The sequence below is a fragment of the Hemicordylus capensis genome, chromosome 1, assembly GCF_027244095.1.
Source record: "Hemicordylus capensis ecotype Gifberg chromosome 1, rHemCap1.1.pri, whole genome shotgun sequence".
In the NCBI taxonomy this organism is placed as follows: domain Eukaryota; kingdom Metazoa; phylum Chordata; class Lepidosauria; order Squamata; family Cordylidae; genus Hemicordylus; species Hemicordylus capensis.
Window position 1 is genome coordinate 385052101 of NC_069657.1, and position 20547 is coordinate 385072647.

Sequence of the window (20547 nt, forward strand, 5' to 3'; positions counted from 1 at the left end):
TTTATTGAAAGCCCAAAGTTTATTTGGACATTGAAAATGCCAATATAAAGTTTGAAAGCCCAAAGTGTTGAAAGTATTGAAACTTTGAAAGCACATTATTGAAAGCCCAAAGTACATGGGCTTTCAATAAAATATACAATGCCCATATACATATGATAAATCCAATTTAAACTAAAAAATTAATCCTTTACATTGTACAACAATACATTGTAGTTTTAAATTAACATACAGTATAAGCAAGAATTCTGCAAAGGTTGTGTTCATTTCCTTTTACAGCCAGCTGTCTTCTTTGCCCTTAATGTGTAGGCAGAATTCTAGGCAGTAAATTCAGTAACAATTGGGGTGAGAGCATGAAGTTAAAAAGACTGAAGGTAGCTCTCCCGATCTCCTTTATGAATTAAACAATTAAACTTACTTTTTAAAAAAGTTCTTTTTCTTTTACAAGACTGAGAACAAAAACAAAAAACCACACATACACAACCCAATAGCAGAGAAATACAAAAGAAGGGATAAAGCAATTTACATTTAGAAAAACAATTAAATACTGAGGTGGTGTGTCAGATGAATTACAGACCAAGGGAATATGAAATGGTCTGACTGGATCTGACCAACTGCCATCCAGATCAGCAGTCTTTATAGAAGCTGGCAGAGAATTGTTGTCAGGAAGCCACCTGCTGCTCTGCGTGTCGCTTCTTCTCATGTCACACAGGTTGCTCAGCTGACCTATAAAAGTATTCATACAGCTGTGATCTCAAAGCCAGTTGAACTGCAGTCTCTACACTACTTGTTACAGAATAATTCAGTGTAAGGCCATAGGACTTTTCCAGTCAACAGCAGGGGTTGCCACTTAACAGCCTCTTAGGACTGAGGCACTGTTGTGGTTAGCTCATCATCAGTGCCGCACCCACATGAATATTGCTGAAAGGGTTAATTGAGAGAAGCACTGCTGCATGCAGACTCCTAAACCTAAACCATATGTAGAATGAAGCTGGGATTTCAGTCAATCTGTGAGTCATGTTTGACTGCCCTTAAAACTCCAAACAAGGAGCTGTCTGTAGAAGCTTTTGAAGCCTCAACAGTCCTTAGCATAAGTCCTAACAATACCCCCAAAATAAATAAAAGAACATTGAGATGCTTTTCTTCCTTTTCTTATAGAAAAGTATGCCATTCAGATAAACTGACTTCATTTCTTTCCATTAGATTTTGTATTCCCTTTAGAGTACTGTCTGAGCATTTCTATATGACTCGAGGATAATTAGATTAGCTGGAGTCTGCCTTTCAGGGACCATTTAAACATCCATGGTCCTCATGTCTTTGTGAAAATTCAGTTGAGGACTTGAGATTTGCAAAAAATTTCCTCAGTGTTCGCTAATATGGCAGATTGCTAAAATGTGAACTAGTCAAGTTTTTCTAGGCATAATTTGCTAGATATCTGGCAGATTTTGAACCATCCACAAAAGAAAAGGTCCCACAAAAATCTAAAGGTAAAACAGCAAACCAGATCCTCAATCGAGAACTGTAGCCAACAAACACTAAATATAGATAATAGGAATTTATATCTGAAAGTTTATTTTTACGTGTATATCCCATTCTTCCTCCAAAGAGCCCATAACAGTGGACATTGTTATGTTTATCCTCACAACAACCCTGTGAGATAGTTTAGACTGAGAAACAAGTGATTGGTTTATTATGCATGTTTATATAACCTACAGTTATTTATAGCTTTAATACAGATTTATTTAGATATTGTTGTCTACATTTCTTGCCTGAGGTTCCAGTTTTTTGTTTTACCTTTGGTTTTGAACAATGGCATATACCCCAAACATTTAAATTACAAAAACTATATTTTCCAAAGTTTTTAATATATATATATATGTGAAATAAATATATTTAATATATGAAGTAAAAGGATTTCACAAAAATCACATTTGTCAAAACTTTACCCCAAATTATCTGTTTATTGATTGCTTGTTTTAGCTCTAGTCTTTTTTCAAATTGCCATGATTTACTTTGTACTGCTAGCTGATTTCCCCTCTCATTGTATGGATGTAGATTTTCAACAAGTTCAGTGTTTTTTAAAATAGTATCTTCTCTTCTCTAAAGTTTTGCAATATGCCAATATCCAGTTTCAGAAAAAGGTGGCTCACATCCAGAACAACCAGCAAGGGATGCAGCAGAGTGATGTCCCCGTGCAGAGAGACTGCTCTTAACTCAGGTGGAAGTTGCTGAACACCTGTGCAGAGGGGAGGGATGGGCTCCTTTGCTCTCTTGACCATATTTGCCTTCCATAAATATGTCTCTGAGGGCTGCATGACCCTTGGGGACATATTTGTTAAATGCAAAGAACACGTTGCAGGGGCAAGGGAGAGCAGCAAAAATCCCTTCCCTAGTGCACGTCCTGCTGCTTGGCAACATTCTGAGTTAAGATCAGTCAGTATTCTGCTACCCAGAACTTACACCTTGGATACCTGGGGAGCGGGGGGGGGGGACACCTTATTTTGAAGAATTAGGGCTCAGAGACATGCACATACTGAAGCACTGCAGGAGATGCTTGTGTGCATTCCATCTCCCTTCCACCCTCTCTCTCCTTGTTGGGGGTGAGCAGGCTGGCTCTAGATTCTGCCAGATCCTCCCCCTCTCACCCCTCAGTTGCTGAGCCTTCCTAATTGCTCTAACACTGAGCTGCCGGGCCACTCTGTCCCTGTTGGCTGAGTGAGACAGCTGACAGGACTTTTCTAACTCTTTGGCCCTTAAAAAAAGGAAGGCTGTGCTGGGGTGCAAGCACTGGTGCAGGCCACTGACAAGTGGGCTGCCGAAGGGGGCCAGCCTTTGGGGGTGGGACTGAGGCCTATTATTTTTACCTCTTGGACACCTTCCTTATAGTGCCAGCATCTCTGTATTGCCCAGCTATTTATAGCTATGTGTGAGGGCTCTGGTATATGTGGAGTAACTGGGGGCACTTCTGGGAGTTCTGGAGCAGCTATTACAGTAGTGGTGGGGAATAGATTTGGCATTGGCAGGACAGCAGACAGGGGAAGGGAGACTATAAATGTGATAGGTGTTTCCCCTTCCAGCTGTCCTGACAGCTCTCAGGCCTCTGTGAGCAGTTCCATCCACCCCATCAGCTTTCAGGCCTCTGTGAGGAGTTCCATCTACTCTGTCAACTCTCAGTCCTCAGTGAGCAGTTCCATCCACTCTCAGAACCTGACCTTGCTCCTTTGCAATGCCAGGTCAGTCCAAAATAAGACCAAAATCATCCATGATTGATTACGGATGAGGGAGACAAATTGGCTTGTATTGTACTGAGATCTGGTTGGGGAAGGCTAGTGACCCAGTATGGGCTCAGCTCCTCTGAATTGGGTTCTCAGTGGTGGAGCAGCTTAGGGGAAGGGGGCAGAAGGGTGGAGTGTCTGTGATCCATCGGAATAACATCTCCCTTACCAGGGACCCTGTGAGACAATTGGACTACATTGAGTATTTTGGCCTGGGGACTAGGGATAGATTGGGGGTTCTATTGGTGTACCGAGCATCCTGTTGCCCAATGGAATCCCTAACTGACCTGATGGAGCTGGTCGCAGAGTTGCTTTTGGAATCGCCCAGGCTTTTGGTGTAGGGTGAGCTCAGGAGTTCATAGCAACCACTACAACTATGGGCTTATCCCAGTTGGTTGTGTGGCCAATACACACTGCTGGTAACAATTTCAATTTGGTCTTTTGCTCAGATCAGTCTGTGAGTGGATATTCCCAGAGTGTCTCCATTGTTATGGACAGACCGCCATCTGGTTAAGGTTGGTTTCATGGCCAGAACCCACCTCTTCAGGGATGCAAGACCTATTAGGATGGTTTGCCCAAGAAAGCTGTTGGATCTCACATGATTCCAAGAGGCCTTGGAGGGTTTTAGGGTTGGTTCTGCTGGTGATTCTGTTGATGCCCTGGTAGAGACCTGGAATAGAAGCTTACCAGGGCAGTAGACGCCTTCTCTGTTGTGCTTCAAAACAAGCTCCATGGTATACTGAACAGCCCCAGGAGCTGAAGCAGCAAGGGAGAAAGCTAGAGAGTAAGTGGAGGAAGACTTGACTTGAATCTGATAAGACACTGCACAAAGCCCATTTGAAGGCTTATTCTGTGGCAATACTTACAGCGAAGAAATGATTCTATTCTGCACATATTGCGTCCGCAAGTTCGCATCCAGCAGAGTTCAGAATTGTAAGGGGATTGACTCAGGTTCTCTGAACGTAGATCTGGATTTTAAATTATCTCACTGTTATGCTTTTTACAACTTATTTTGAGGTTAAAATATGTTGCATTTGAGCCAAGTTGGACTCCATGGTTATGGCAGGGTCAACTGTAGAGGTGTCCAGTATCTCCTCTGGTTCAATTAGAATTGATCATTCTCAATTTGTGACTCCTGAGGATGTGGACAAACTCCTTGGAAATGTTTAGCCTACCACTTGTCCTTTGGATCCATGCCCAACGTGGCTTATAACATCCAGCAGGGAGGTTGTTAGAGATGGACTAGTTGACATCATAAATGTCTCACGGAGGGAGGGCAGGATGCCTCCATGTTTGAAGGAGGCAATTGTGAAACCTATGCTTAAGAAACCTGCCCTTGAGCCCTCATGGATTAATATTTATAGGCCAGTCGCCAACCTCCCTTGGGTGGGCAAAGTAATTGAGAGGGTGGTCACTGAACAACACCAGGCAGTTTTGGATGATATTGATTATCTAGACCAATTTCAAACTGGCTTTAGGGCAGGCTATGGCTTGGAAACAGCCTTGGTCAGCCTGATGGATTATCTCTACCAAGGAACGGATAGAGTGTGACACTGTTGGTTCTTTAGGGCTTTTCTGTGGCTTTTGATACTGTTGACCATGGGATCCTTCTGAATTGCTTGCAGGATTTGGGAATAGGTGGCACTGCTCTGCAGTGGTTCTGTTCCTATCTCTCTGGTAGGTTTCAGATGGTGCAATTGTATGGTGTCCCTCAGGGCTCCATTCTGTCTCCCATGCTTTTTAACATCTACCTGAAACCACTGGGTGAGATCATCAGGAGATTTGGAGCAGGGTGTTATCAATATGCTGATGACACCCAAATCTATTTCTCCATGACATCATCATCAGGAAATGGTATCACCCCCGTAAATGCCTGCCTACATGTATCGGATAAGGGATAATAAATTGTGGTGCACTCTCTGGTAACCTCTAGGCTTGACTACTGCAATGCGTTCTACATGGGGCTGCCTTTGTATGTGATTTGGAAACTTCAGTTGGTTCAAAATGCAGTGGCTAGACTGGTCTCCAGAATGTCTTGGAGAGACCATATTACGCCTGATTTAAAGCTGTTGCATTGGCTGCCAATAGGTTTCCGGGCAAAATATAAAGTACTGGTAATTAATTTTAAAGCCCTAAATGGCTTACGGCCTCTCTCTACACGATCCCCACTGCACATTAAGATCACTGAGAGAGGTCCATCTCCATATGCCGCCAGCTTGTCTGGCAGTGACTTGGGAGCAGGCCTTCTCTGTTGTCACTCCTAGGCTGTGGAATGTGCTCCCTATAGACATTCGTAGTTTAACATCTTTGCCAGTCTTCAAAAGAGCCCTGGACACATTTTTTTAGCCAGGCTTTTAGTAATTTCTGAGTTTTACATTTTTAATTGTTGTTTAGATTTTTTAATTGCTGTAATTGTTGAATGTGTTAGATTTTTAATTCTTGTTTTAATAGCTGTTCTTGTTTGTTTTTGTTTTTGTGAACTGCCTGGAGCCTCGAAAGTCAGGCAGTATATAAATTAAATTAATACAAAAATAATAATAAGTACAAGATTTCATGGACAAACTGTATTGAGAACTTGTAGTATGTAGGTACAGTCTGCAGTAGCCAGCAGGCATCTTCATGATTGTGGCAGCTGCTGCTATTGTGATCACACAGAAGAGCAATTAGCCCTTTATTCTAACACAGGTCTAGATGGTTTCAAAAAGAGTTCTAGGATACTATAAAGAAAAGTGTGATCTGGGCTTGTTTTCCAAGACAATAATATGAAGTATGTTAGATATCTTGCATTTCTATGAAAGGTTTAAAAGAATCTGTTCTAAATTATTGGTATGGGTGTAGAAAAAGAGATCAGATGATAAGGATCTGTGCTTATCATTTCTTTTATGTAATGAAATTTCAAGAGATCATCCTGAGATACAAATAGTAAAAAATATTCAACATCAAGGCTGGAATGGCCTTTGTGTGCATGCAAGTGTTTCCATGTGTGCATGGAGTGGGTAGGGAGAATGGCTGATTTCCTTTTTGGTAGCAGCCACTCATACTTAATAGGGTGCTGCCCTGGAGAGCCCTTGATGTTTGGGTGGGGCTTTTTGAGGTTAACAGGAAAATGGAAACGCCCCTGTATATGTGAAAAGCACACAGCATTTTGAATCCTGGCCCAAGTGTTTGGCTATTCTGAAATTGATGCCGTCTATATGGGATCAACAGGACAGAGCAACACGAACAAATCAAGTAGCTTCTTAAAGCATTTGCAAGCTTGAAACTTATATTTGCATAGACTTGAGTGGTGATCCTTAATTAAGGATCCAAAACCTTTCTTGAACATTTTAACAGTGATTAAAATGCTTTATCTTCATTAGACACAGTGCAGTGTTTCTTTTATTTTGCCGTGTTGCAGTAGTCTCAAAACAAACCAAAGAAGCATATAAAGTGTTTTGGTTTTGCCTGAAGACACAACACAAGTCAGAGACCACAAGGCTAACAAATAAATTTATATCTCACCATTGCTCCAGCACATGCAGTGAAACTGACCTAACATCACATTTATTTAGGCACTGAGCCTATAAACACTTAAATGTATTTTTAACTTTATAACCATGAATGGTCTCATTGAGGTCAATAGAATTCACATGGCAGTGCAGTTTACAAGTGTGTGTATGATTTGAGCCTTAGTAAATTACTATAGCTTGGTAGATGCCACAATGTTTAGAAATGCAGCGTGTTTCCATTTCCATTTGTGTACATGCTTTAAATGCCTACTCTGTGAGGCATATGTAGTACTTGTGGGGTTTTTTTAAAAGTTCTTTACCAAGTAGTAATTGCTGGTTAACTTTATTTATACACACATACATGCACGTGCGCAGATAGAAAGAGAGAGACATTCAGTTATTAATATTGATTACAGTCCAGTGCAAAGTCAACAAACTTAGGCTCTGTTCTTAGGCTCTAAATACCTATGAATTGTAGCAATTTTGTTGTAACTAACCATTATAACAGAGTTTCATTTGTATGTCATGTACTAATTCTTCTTCCTCTTTTAGGCATATTTCTGAAATATAATATTTTGAAAACGATGGCCTTCTTTGTTGTACATTTGTGGAAAAGCAACATTAAATAAATAAAAGCAAATACATTAGTTGCTGCTATCCGTTCTTTTGAATATACATTTTTGTTATCTAAGATTTTTTAAAATCTAGAGTTTCTGGAGTAAGTGCCCAACATATATAGCAACTCAAGAGCACATGCAGTGCAATTCTAAGCACATAAACTTAGAATTAAGTCCCTCTAGTTTAATTGTTTAATGGTTACTAGTTTACCCTTTAGTAAGTACTGTACTGTTACTTTTTAGTAAGTACTGCATGTTTACAGTTGCATTCTTAGGCTCACATCCTCTCTAATAAAACGCTTGGTGTCCGTCCGTGGACGGACACCAAGCATGTGTCCGTGCCTCCCTGCCCTGTTCTGGGCATGCGCGAAGCAGGGCAAGGGAGACACGATCGCTGGCACCCGGCAGCCATCTTGGGCGGCCAGAAGCGGCCGCCCGAAGAAGCCGGAGAAGCGGCGGCGAGGGCTCGGCCAAAAGAGACGGAGGCCGGGGGCGGAATGGAGGCCATGTAACTTTAAAAAAAATTGCTCCCGCCGCCGCCGACCGCCCACCCTCCCTCCCAGCTGCCGAGTCCCCCTTACCCTGGCCAACTGCTGTTGGCCATAGACAGCCCTCAATTTAAGAGGCAGAGAGGAGCTCGCAAGCAGAGCTCCTCTCTGTGCAAAGCCTCTTGCCGAACTGCCGCTTTGGGCGCTTGCGTCCCTTGGGCGCTTGCGTCTGTCCTGAGTGGTACGGTTGCTGCTGGCCCACACTTTGCTGAGTGTGGTTGTGATCTGCACTGGGAATATGTAACATTGCATGTTGAAATGTTTCTGCTAATGCATATCTGTATAAACATACATGTTTTATATTCTTATATTCTTGTGGGTTCAGTTGCTGTTTGTGCCCTCAAGAACCTACATGTAGAAATACTTCATGTGTCACACTGTATGTGTGTAGGGGGATGATGCTTAACTTGCAGAGTGGGGAGTGGGGTGGGGGCTCCAAAGGCCTTTAGGTGATGATGCTTAACTTGCAGAGAGGGGGGAGGATCCAGCCAGAGGGCGGGGCCTCCTCCAAAATTACCTAGGTACACCTCTGCTCTCACAGACCTGTGTTCCTGTCATGGATTCTTGTGCTACCTGAATGTTTACAGTCTCTTGAACTCTGCAGCAAAGTATCTCCTGTAAGTTTTATATGTATGTAGGCTGTATATATAGTCATATCTCTTGAACACTAAACATCACATAATACTGTACACTATGACAACTATGTATAAATTTGCTAAATTCTGTTCTGGATCGCAAATACTTGAATAAATCTGTTTTGCAGCTGCAGATCAATGGATTTGGGCGTGAATTTCTTTAGGGGGATTCAATTTAAAACACTGTAAGTAGGTTCTCATGGTCAATACAATGTCCAGAAAACTGGACATCTTGGCAGCACATCTTAAAAGCGTGTTATGAGAGCCTGGAACCTTCCCCTGAGCTCTGGTTGGCCCTGTGCCAACATAACATTTACCTGGAATTGTTAATCTTAGATCTGAACTCTGGCTGTTGATCCCTGGTAAATGCTGGGTTGGTGCGGTGCCAACCATAGATTAGGGGGAAATTCTGGTTTCTCATGACACGCCTGGTGAGATCTCACACACTGCTGAGAGGTTTGTTTTTTGTCTACCAACCTTGTTTTGATCATGAGAACTGGTCCTGTAAATCAGTACCACAAGTTTTACAGTTTGCTTTTGTTCCACTTAGAGTACACAGGTAACCATGATACATACTTGGATATCTAAGTCCTTCCTTAGTTTCATTAATTATGCTAGGGAACGTATGGTCAGGCTCAGATGTCATGAACCAGCTTAATCCTGGTTCTGTGCAATAGTCTTGAATCCTGGGCTTACATGCTCTTCTTTTCCCTTCACACACCAAGAAGTTTATTTCTTCACACATTAAGAAATTTTCTTTTTTCGTTCTGTGTTTAGAACAAGCTGGGATTTGCTGTGACATCCAAATCTCGCAAATTCTGGTTTGTTCTAACCAGGGTTTCTAGCTGGAAACATCAGGATGTTAAACTGAATCCTTGAGCCAGACATCTGGGAGATTCCCCACCATTAAATCATTGCAAAATAAATAGGAAAGTTATTTTAGAGTACATATGCATCATCAGGCCCACAGTAGAGAGGAAGCTGAGGCACTTCTGCCTTCACTGAAGTTGGCACTGGCTGTCTCTTCTGCCCTTAAATCTTTCTGTCCTCCCCAGTGGTGCATCTTTGGCAGACGCTCTCTGCAGATTTGATTGTGTGGACCAGATAAAATAATATTGTGAGTTAGGTGCTGCCTTCAGACTGCCAGGTGGCCATCCATGGTCTATCAAAAGATCTAATCTTTACTTTCTGTGTTCATCTGGCACCATGATCTTAAATGTAAGCATAGTTATATAATGTGCACAATAATATATGTCGATGGAGCTGGTGGCGGATCCTGTGAGAGGCTAATAGCATGCGAGCTGCAAAACAGGATTGTATGGTGGTGGTTGAAAAGTTTTAGCATGTTGCACAGGTGAGTGTTCTCTAGTCAGTGATCCTCATCAGTTTCATTACAAATTTTTGAAATGCACCTCTTTGTTCTTCAGTGGGGTTCTTGTTGCTTCACTATCACGGGAGACATGATAGAGAAAGTTGATAGAAATAAATGTTTCTTCCTCTCTCATAACACTAGAATCAGGGAGCCATCCCATGAAACTACCAAGTACTTTAGGACTGACAAAATGAAGTACTTATGGAATTCTTTATCACAAGATGTGGTGACAGCCACTAGCCTGGATGGCTTTAAAAGAGGTTTAGATAAATTTGTGGATGACTGGTCTAGCTGTGGCTACTAGTCTGTAGGCTAAGGGCTGCCTCCAGCCTAAGAGGCAAGATACCTCTAAATAGCAGTTGCAGGGAAGTAACAGCAGGAGAGAAGGCATGCCCTCAGATCCTTCCTGTAGGCTTCCAGAGGCATCTGGTGGGCCACTGTGTGAAACAGGATGCTGGGCTAGTTAGGTCTTTGGCCTGATCCAGCAGGGCTGTTCTTATAGTTGGTTGGAACATTCAGCACTGATAAAGTAACAAGATGATTCTACTTTTATCTCCTTATAGGCTGCCTTGTTATAATTTGTGGGGAAGAGGGTGAGAGAAATATGTATTTTAAAATAGAGTTACTTTTCATTTTAAAGTAAAGCTCGTAGAACAGGGACGGGAAGAAAACCAACGATAATTATTTCTGGCTAGATACCTGATTCTGAGTATATGTGCAATGATGCACAAAGTGGCTTACATCTAGTAGTGGCATCCTGTATGAGGCAAATCCATCATGCTATGCTGCTTCTTAGTTTCAGTGGTATCATCTTACTACAGATCTGAAATGTAGGTTGCAATTCCATGAAGTCAGCATTCAGTTTTGGCTGCAATGTTTTCTAGTGACTTGTTGGTGAGTTAACATGCTGAAGCCATGCTTCTGTCTATGATCATTCCTGCATAATATTAACAACTTTACATCATTATAGACTGGCATATGTGGAAATTGTTCATGATAAAATAGCACTGGCTGTGCCAACTCAACAAATAAGATACTAGTGCCATTCAAATTCTGATGTGATCTTGTACCAGTATCCTACCTTAAAAGCTTACTGGAACAAACAGTTCATAGGATCAGGCTGCAAGTATGAATACTGGGATGGAAAGCTTGTTTATAATGAACGTATCATTCTAATTCAACATGTTACTTACATTTTCAGCATGTGAGACAGAAGCAGGCAAGGTTTGCCAGTTATCATTAGAAGAGCACATCCAGCCTTTTAAAGACAGCATGGAGAAATTCATTAGTCAAGGTAAATAATGATATGTCATTTAACCTTTAAAGCCTTATCAAAAAGTGGTTATAGGAACAATGTTTTGACCTAATGAGTAAAGGGTCTGTTTGTTTTGGAACCACAGAATTATGCAGATTAGCTTAATTAGATGGTCTACCTGTTCTGTTTTGTATGACAGTAGTGAGAATTGTTGTGGCTTTTAAGCATAACCTTCTGCTGAGTTTGTATTCTGCATAGGAAACAATTTCCCAACTTGTTTCTTGATAATTTCATAAAACTTGAAGTTGTACTTTGACTTGTTTCCAACAAAATGGTGATGCTTTTCAAAGTACCAAAAACATGGTGTGCGCAGAAGTTATGGTTTCTTTCAGTTGCAAATTACCTTTGAAAAGTCATGTGTTTGGGAAACAAAATCCAAGCCTGTAGAATGCTTGAGTCATATTCACAAAATTGAATTTATAGTCCGCAATTCAGTCCATAGTTCTCCCCTCAGCTTTAGCTTTTTCAGGCTTCCTGGCCAATCACTAGGAAAGTCAGACTCAGGTTCCTGCCACAGTGAATATAAACGTTATTGTGCTCCCTCCACCCAATATATATTTAAAAGTATTGTAATTATTTATTTTAAAAGGTCCAGATGTTATACTTTGATACCAAGGAAGAAATACTATTAGGTCTCTTCACTAGCAAGTATCATTGAGAAAGAAATACACTTAACTAGAAATTCAGCAGATATTTAATGTTAAAAAATATATAGTATACAAACAAGAGCAAATAATCTGGAAATATGGAGAATATGAAAACAGAAAAAACTATTTCCTTATATTGAACCTCTTGCCACACTTTGACTCTAAGGCTAGAACTCCATGTCATCTCAGCAAATTCATGTTACCAGGCCCACATATATCAATATAACATGAATGGAAGAGGCTCTTGCAGAAGAGAATCAGAATCAAAACCTCCTGCAGAATGCCCTCTAGTCTAGACCATTTTTCTAGAGCTTGGATTACTTCAGACTTGGCTGTGGAAGATGAATGATTAAAACAGATCTTGAACGGCATTTTAGAGGCAAATTAGCAACTCTAGGGTTAAGTACTTCCTTCTGTCTGCTGATTCTTCCTTGCATTTGTTGTGTGAATTTGTGGATCCTGGGTTTTCCTTGTAACATTTAGGGCAAAGTTTAGCATACAGGAGATGGAGGGAAAAAACTTTTGGTTAAGTTCCAAAAATAAAGTAATGTTAAATGCTTTGCAATATGAAATCCTTTGTTTTTATTTGGCTGGATTGAATTCAGACTTGAAAGAGTTTATGCAGGATTTCTATTTCCTGCTTAGTATTTGACAAGCTTTTGATCTTGATATTTTCCCCCCTAAAGCTTTTTGTTGTTTACATAGGCATAATCGATGAGTTGTTTCAGCTAGACTGCACACACAAAGATCATTTAGGAAAACAGAAGGGCAACTTTTGGCACCTTGGAGGATTTGTCTGTTTAGATAGGGTGTGTTCTGTGGAAAGTAAAATGGAATTTCAAAACATGTACTGAAGTTTAATTTCTTGAAATTAAAGTTGTCTGAGTAAATGATTCTTCAGTATACAATACATGGATTAAATATTTCTTTGTTCAGTCAAGCTGAATGTATGAGTTATTTACTTGCTTTTCTGAACTTTTCTTTGTAATAAGGTTTCCCATTCAACCTAAACTTTGTGTAGTATCTCTTCCATATTAATGGCTAGAACGGAGCATACAAAAATCCTCAACGAAAGGATTTTTAGCTATGTAAGAAGCTGGATAATTATTTATCAGTGGCATCCAGTGCCCCTTAAAATTTGTATAGTGTATACTGCAGATCATCCATCAGTCCACAGTCTCAAATACTATGCTTTGTAACAGACAGTCCGACCTCACATGTATGCATGTCAAACACCTGAACTTCAATTATTGTCTCACCCTCTGCTCCTAAGAACCCTGCTCATGTTGGACTGCTCGATGCCTCAACAACTTGCTCCCAATTTCTTCCCCATACCACAGCCCCTTAGGCCAGCCTGCTCTTGCACTTCCATGACCCCAGAACTATTATAGCTCCTGATACAGATGTCCCTCCCAGTCTCCTTATCTTGTGCTATTAGAAACTGAGTCACTCCAGAAAGGGAAACATACACATATGTTTATATGTTCATATTGTCAAGGGAAGGGAAACATACACATTGCTAGCATAGGTAAATGTTTTTTCTTCTTCAGTAGTTTATTGAATGGAATCTAAAAATGCTCAGTCACATGTGACTGACTTTAGACTCCATTTTGCATAAGTCTCATACAAAATACAAAAATGAAAAGAAATGCATGTAAAACGGGGAGCATGGAGGGAATTTTTAATTTTTTTAACTACTAGCTCTAGAGTAGACCTAGGGTCTCACCAGATCACTCCTAAGCATCCTCTCCAACCTGCTTCAAAACTGGCCCCTCGGTATATGGAAGAACTAGGGGAGCTGAAGCAGCAAGGTAGATGACTGGAGCACAAGTAGAGAAATATTTGAATCAGACAGATTACAACATAGAGAGCATTTGAAGACCTATATAGCAATTCTTTTCTGCATCTGCAAGCTTATGTCCAACAGAGTTGTTTAGGATTGTTAGTGGGCTAGTACATGCCCCTCCTCCCTTGAATCAGAATTTGGAACCAGCAATTATCCGCCATGACATTTTAAATGAGTTCTTTGCCTATAAGGGAGGGCAGGATGCCTTTCTGTCTTAAGGAGGCAATTATTAGACCCCTTCTGAAGAAGCCAACATTGGATCCCTTAGAGTTAAACAACTATAGTCTCCAACCTTTCACAGTTGGGCAAGGTAATTCAGAGGGTAGTGGCCTCCCAGTTCCAGGCAGTCTTGGAGGAAACTGATTATCTAGACCCATTTCAAACTGGTTTTTGGGCAGGCTTTGGGGTGGAGATTGCCTTGTTGGCCTGATGTGTGATCACCAACAGGGAATTGACAGAGGGAGTGTGACTCTGTTAGTCCTTTTGGAGCTCTCGGTGGCTTTTGATACTATCAACCATAGTATCCTTCTGAACCATCTGAGGGGGTTGGGAGTAGGTGGCTTTGCTTTGTAATTGTTCCGCTCCTACTTCTCGGGCAGAATCCAGATGGTGCCAGTTGGAGACTGTTGTTCTTCAAAACATGAACTTTTATATGGCAACCCCCAGGGGTCCAAACTGTCTCCAATGCTTTTTAATATCTACATGAAACTGCTGGGAGAGATCATCTGGAGATTTGGTGCAGTATGTTATGTCATATGTCAATGACACCCAAATCTGTTTCTCCACATCAACTTCATCAGGAGAAAGCATAACCTCCCTAAATGCCTGCCTGGAGGCAGTAACGAGCTGGATGAGGGATAACAAACTGAGACTGAATCCAGATAAAACAAAGATGCTTATTGTGTGGGGTCTGAACTCAGGAGATTGTTTTAATCTGCCATTTCTGGAAGGGGTCACACTTCACTAGAAGGAACAATTATGGAGTCTGGGAGTGCTTCTGGATCCAAACCACTCCCTGGGGTAACCTCCAGACTTGACTACTGCAGTGGGCTCTATATGGGGCTGCCTTTTTACGTAGTCCAAAAATTGCATTGGGTACAGAATGTGGCAGCCAGGTTGGTCTCCGGGTCATATCAGAGACCAGATTACTCTATATTAAAATAACTACACTGGCTACTAATACGTTTCTGGGCAAAATACAAGGTGCTAGTTATGAACTATAAAACCTTAAACAGCTAAGTCCTGGGTATTTAAGAGAATGTCTTAACATCGCCCACTGAAATCATTTGGAGAAGTTAGTCTACGGTTGCCACCAGCTCGTTTGGCGGCTACACAGGGATGAGCCTTCTCTGTTGCCACCCCGAGACAAAAACATTCTTAAAATTTCTATTTTAACTTGTTTTATTTTGTTGCAAACCGCCCAGAGACAGAGGTTTTGGGGCGGTGTACAAATATGATTGATTGATTGATAAACAAACAAGCAAACAAAAAATAAATAAATAAAGCAGAATGTTGTCTGAGCTGATAAAATGTCAATTATTTTAACACCCTAATGTAGAAGAGTGAATAACATATGCAGAGAAACTAAAGTATATGTTGCCCAGCTTTCAGGATGCTAGCTAATTTAATTATTTTAATATTGCTTTCAGATTTAACAAAAAAAATTGATATGTGACTGTTTACTTGATTTTTGAATGAGAAATATGATATATATTTTCCTTGTAAGAATCTCTTTGTACTTGAAATATCCATGGCAAGTCTCAGTAATTTAAATACCTACAAAGCTATCCAGTCTCCATGATATGATCTTGAGAATGTACCCACCATATTCAAGGGGAACATCAGGAACCACTTTGAAGTTCTGAACCTCACTGATAGGGACCAGAGGAATTGTGGAATGAAGACATCTGTAAAGACCTTGACATCTGTAAAGACCTTGAGGATGACATCTGACATCTACAATGACATCTGTAAAGACATTGAGGATAGAAATAGACACGGAAAAACAAGGAAAGTTTTCCAAAAGTTCTCTGAACTGAGAAGGAGGTTCAAGCCTCAAATTGGTATGTTAAAGGATACGAAAGGACAGAAGGCTCTATCCAAACTGTGCCAGCAAGTCTGGAGAATGACACAGTAGCCAACAGATTGGAAGAGATCAGTATACATACCAATACCAAAGAAAGGAGACTCAACAGATTGCACAAACCATCACATGATATTCTTAGTTTCACATGCTAGCATAATAATGTTCAGGATCATCCAATGCCGATTAGAGTCCTGTGTGGAAAGGGAAATGCCGGATGTTCAAGTTGGTTTCAGAAAAGGCAGAGGAACAAGAGACATCATTGCTGATGCATGCGGGATAATTGAGAAAGCCAACAAATTTTTTAAAAGTCAATATGTGCTTCATTGACTACAGAAAAGCCTTCGATTGTGTCAACCATGTCATGGAATATCCTTAGGAAAATGGGTGTCCCAGAACATCTCATTGTTCTCATAAGAAACCTATACACAGGACAGGAAGCCATAGTCCAAACGGACCATGGTAAAACAGACTGGTTCCATATAGGCAAAGGAGTAAGGCAAGGCTGTATACTTTCTCCTTATTTATTTAATTTATATGCTGAACATATGCTGGACTGGAAGAAGAATAGTGTGGTTTTAAAGTTGGAGGAAGGAACATCAATTACTTGTGCTATGCTGATGACACCACTCGGATAGCTGAGAATGTGGATGATCTGCAAGCTCTAGTAGTGAAAGTCAAAGAGCACAATGAAAAAATGTAAAGAAGACTAAACTAATTACAATAGGTATAGCAACCAGCCTCAGAACTGATAATGAAGCCATTGAAGTGGTGGATAGCTTCTGCCTTTTAGGATTGACCATCAACAGTAAAAGATCCACCAGTCAATAGGGGTGTGCATGGAACTGGCTCCATGCACACCCAGGAGGTGGGAGGGGGTCTCTTTAAGGCATGGGGAGGATGTTCTTACCTCCCCCACAATGTTCCCCCTCCGGCGCTGCGTTAAAAATTGCTGGCATGGGGCAACTTTATTCCCTTTTGCTGCCCTGGTCAATGTAATACTGGAAGTGGCGTGCACCCCTGCGTTCGAACCAGCGATCTGTGTATAGACCACTGAACTGATCCGTGCACATCCCTACCAGTCAAGAAATATACCGTGGACTAGCACATGGTAGGGCTGCAATAAAGGCCTTGGAAAGGAAATTTAAATGCCATGACGTGTCTATACCTACAAAGATTACTCAATGGTGTTTTCTGTGATGGATGCAAAAGCTGGACTTTGAAGAAGCAGAACAGAAAAAGTATTAATGTTTTTAACTTTGGTGCTGGAGAAGACTTTTGAGTATACCCTGGACAGCCAGGAAAACAAACAAATAGATCATAGAACAAATCAATCCAGAATTTTCACTAAAGGCACAAATGACCAGGCTCAAACTATCATACTTCGGACTCATTATGTGAAGACCTAGCTTCCTTGAGAAGTCAGTGCTGGGAAAAGTTGAAGGTAGGAGAAAAAGAGGACAACCAGCAGCAAGTTGGATGGACTTGATTACAACAGCAATGAATGCACCACTAAGAAACCCCCAAAGCCAAGTTGAAGACAGATCATCCTGGAGAGAATCTAACTATGTGGTCGCTAAGAATCAACACCGACTTGACGGCACTTAGTCAATCAGTCCATATCCAAAATACCTATATATTCCAAAGAAATGATAAGGTGTTGGCACCCATCCACCAAATAAATAACTAAGGGACTCAAAGAAGGTCAGTCACAGAAAGAAATGAGAAAATACTTCAGAGGAAAGGAAAGTACATGATACCAAGGGAAATTAGTATTCTTAAAGGGAGAATGGTTCACTAAAGCCCATGTTTATCCAGCCAATATTGAGCTACTGCCAACAGAAAAATGTACTGTCAACAGAGGTGCTCTTACCCCTGGACTTCGGGGCTAAAGTCCAGGGCCTCCACAGTGCCTAGGGGCCCCCCAAATCCTCTTTCATCTGTCCTGAGTGGTGTGGTCACCTGGAAGAGCATGATGATGCTTAATTTTCAGGGAAGGGGGGCCTCCAAAGGCCTTTAGGTGCAGGCTCCAAAATTACCTAGGTGCAACTCTGGCTGTCAACATACAGATGTTACAGGTGATTGGGCCAGTGCTTCTGGTATGTTCAGCCCATTGCATGAAATATACTGAACAAGGGCTGTTGAGTGATCTTCATACGGGTACTGTGACAATTCACACCTTGCCTAAAGAACACACACACACACACACACACACACACACAGTCACACACTGCCTCAAGAAAATGAGTTTGCTAAGGGTTATACTTCACATGCCCAATAAAATTACAAATTGAAATCCCATCCGGCAAACAGCACTGTTTGATGGGATTTGTTATTTTATGGGAAAGTTACCTGGCCGTCTGAGGTCACTGATATAATGTCCATTTTGACTATAAGCCTATGCGAGCAGAAAAGATCCAGTTAAATGTATATATTTAATCTTAGCCAGTGATGCATATATTACCCTGAGTGGTATGTAGGATGGAGATATAAAATTTAGTTTTTTGAATTAGTAGTACTAAGAAAATATTATTATTCACCAATGTAAAAGAGATCCAGTTGACATACAGGTTCTGATCTATGACATCTGTTTTCTGACTTGAATTGCTTAACATTCTTCCTTCTGACCAGCGGTACTGGTTGCACAGGAAGTAGGAAATTTGTGCTAAATCTCTAGGACTCCCTCTGAGTTCTCTGATGCCTAATACAGTATCTGAAAAAGGTGCTGACACACCATCAGTCTTCAGCAGAATGTATCCCTGCCAATGAACCTTCTTTGCAGTTGAGATTTCTTTTACTATTTAATAATTTTATCCTGCTTTTCAGGTACAATGCTTCACAAACTGGATTACAAAAAGTTATTAAAAGTGTGAATCATTCAGTAGACTTCAAAAGAATCCACAAATAGAAAACCTTCCGTTCTAATATTTTGTTGCTCACTTGTTTTTCGTGGGAGGAATATTTCCACAGGTCTTCTCACAAGAACATGCTAAAAGATATTTATATATCCTTGAATCTGGTTGGCTCTCAGTTCAATGAAGAATTAAAGCTATCAAATCATTGCTTATTGAGGCAATGACTCAATGGTAAAGGCACTTTAATTTTGACAGAGATAAGTAGCAACATGTGAAAGTGATTCATAAGCAGAGTCATAGTAAATTAGACAAATATTTCTTTAACACTCTAAATGAATAAAGGGGGAAATACACACACACACCACCACCACACCACACACACAAAGATTCAGAGTGTAGACAAGCAGATGAAAAGGTTCTTCTTGCCTTCCATCTGAGATTACTCAAATGCAATTCTGTATTCAATTACCTGAGAAGTTGTTATATTCCCTTATGAGTGAACAGGAGATCAGAAAGCGCAGCAGTTTTTTTGTCTCTACTTAGTCTTTTGGATCTGATTCAGCAGAAATAGCTTAAATTACTGACAGGGATTCAGGCTAGACAATGGGCTGAAACAGTAATCATACTTGGTAATCATTGGATCAAGATTGCAGCTGAGGACAGCAGCAAAAACAGTTGTTTTGGGACAAAAAGTTTTAGATTGTCACAGTAGAACTACTTATTTATATAAACAACTTGGAACCTTCTGAAATAGAAGACATGTATGCTGGCCTTCTAGGAAAACATTAGGGGTGTGCAAAGCAGATGTTATTTGATTTGGAGCCTGCCGTGATGCTTCAAGGGAGATTTGATTCGAATTGGGAGGAAGGCCAATTTGACTTTACCCAAATTAAAGCAGTCTCCTTGATTTACAACCAAGGCTTTGGTGCCACCAAATCCTCCAAAACTCTGCCCTTTGCTTACCTAAGTGGGCTCTGAGAAACCTCAGCATGAACCCTAACCTGCCTGTGCCTAGACCCTAGTTTCTAGCTATCTTAGGGCCAAACAATGTGATAACAGAGATTTGTGAATGATTTTTTTTCTCCAAATAAAAGCCCAAAGAAAGGCATTTTTATTGGGAAAACAACAAATTAAACTCTCTTCCCTCATGCTGTGGTCCCAGTCTTAATAATACCTCCTCTGAGGCTGCTATTGCAGAACATTTAAAGAGATGGAGATGAATTTACACATATCCATCATCACATCAAATTTTGCCCATAGCAATTTCTTCTCTGCTAAACCGTTTGCAACCTTGCCAGTTTGTGACGCATTCCACTACAATACCGTTTACCTTTAAGCCTTTCTGTGGTCATTTCAATATCAGTTGTTAAACAGGACAAGACAGAAGGTTAGTGGAACATGAAAAGTTGCATATTTTCCTATGATTAATTAATGCATCATCAAGAGCAAGACATTTATATTCACCCAGCAATCTTCTGTGCCTGTATGTATACAACATATCATAAACAAATAGTTTTTATAGAGGAATTTTCCTTTTATAATGAATTTTTCCATACTAAGGCAAGACAAGAATCCAGTAATGCTTTCAGGACAGTTTAAAAAGTCTCGGCATGTTTGTGCATCTATGGGACCAGTAATAAATGTATATTTAGCAATGTTGTTAACAATTAAAAAACATTAGTAACATGAAAATTTGATCTCATCACCATCAGTAAAGCTGAGTGGTGGATATGTTCCTTTGGTAGCTTGGTTTCCACAGTCTTGCTTTTGACGTGCTTTGGGAAAAGACATCAGGCTGCAAAGAAATCCTCTTGTTTACCCTTTGTCTCATTGCATTTGATGTGTCAGTGTTTCCATTGCTAAATACCC

The 20547-nt window shown here is 40.6% G+C and overlaps 1 protein-coding gene across 2 annotated transcripts in view; it reads left to right on the plus strand.

Moving 5' to 3' along the window:
• FMN2 (formin 2) overlaps window positions 1-20547 on the plus strand; it is a 293915-nt gene that overhangs the window by 217218 nt on the left and 56150 nt on the right. For both annotated transcript variants that reach the window (XM_053300841.1, XM_053300851.1), the window contains one exon: window positions 11134-11226. In XM_053300841.1, the coding sequence (XP_053156816.1) occupies window positions 11134-11226 (93 nt within the window). The remainder of the gene's footprint in view (window positions 1-11133; window positions 11227-20547) is intronic.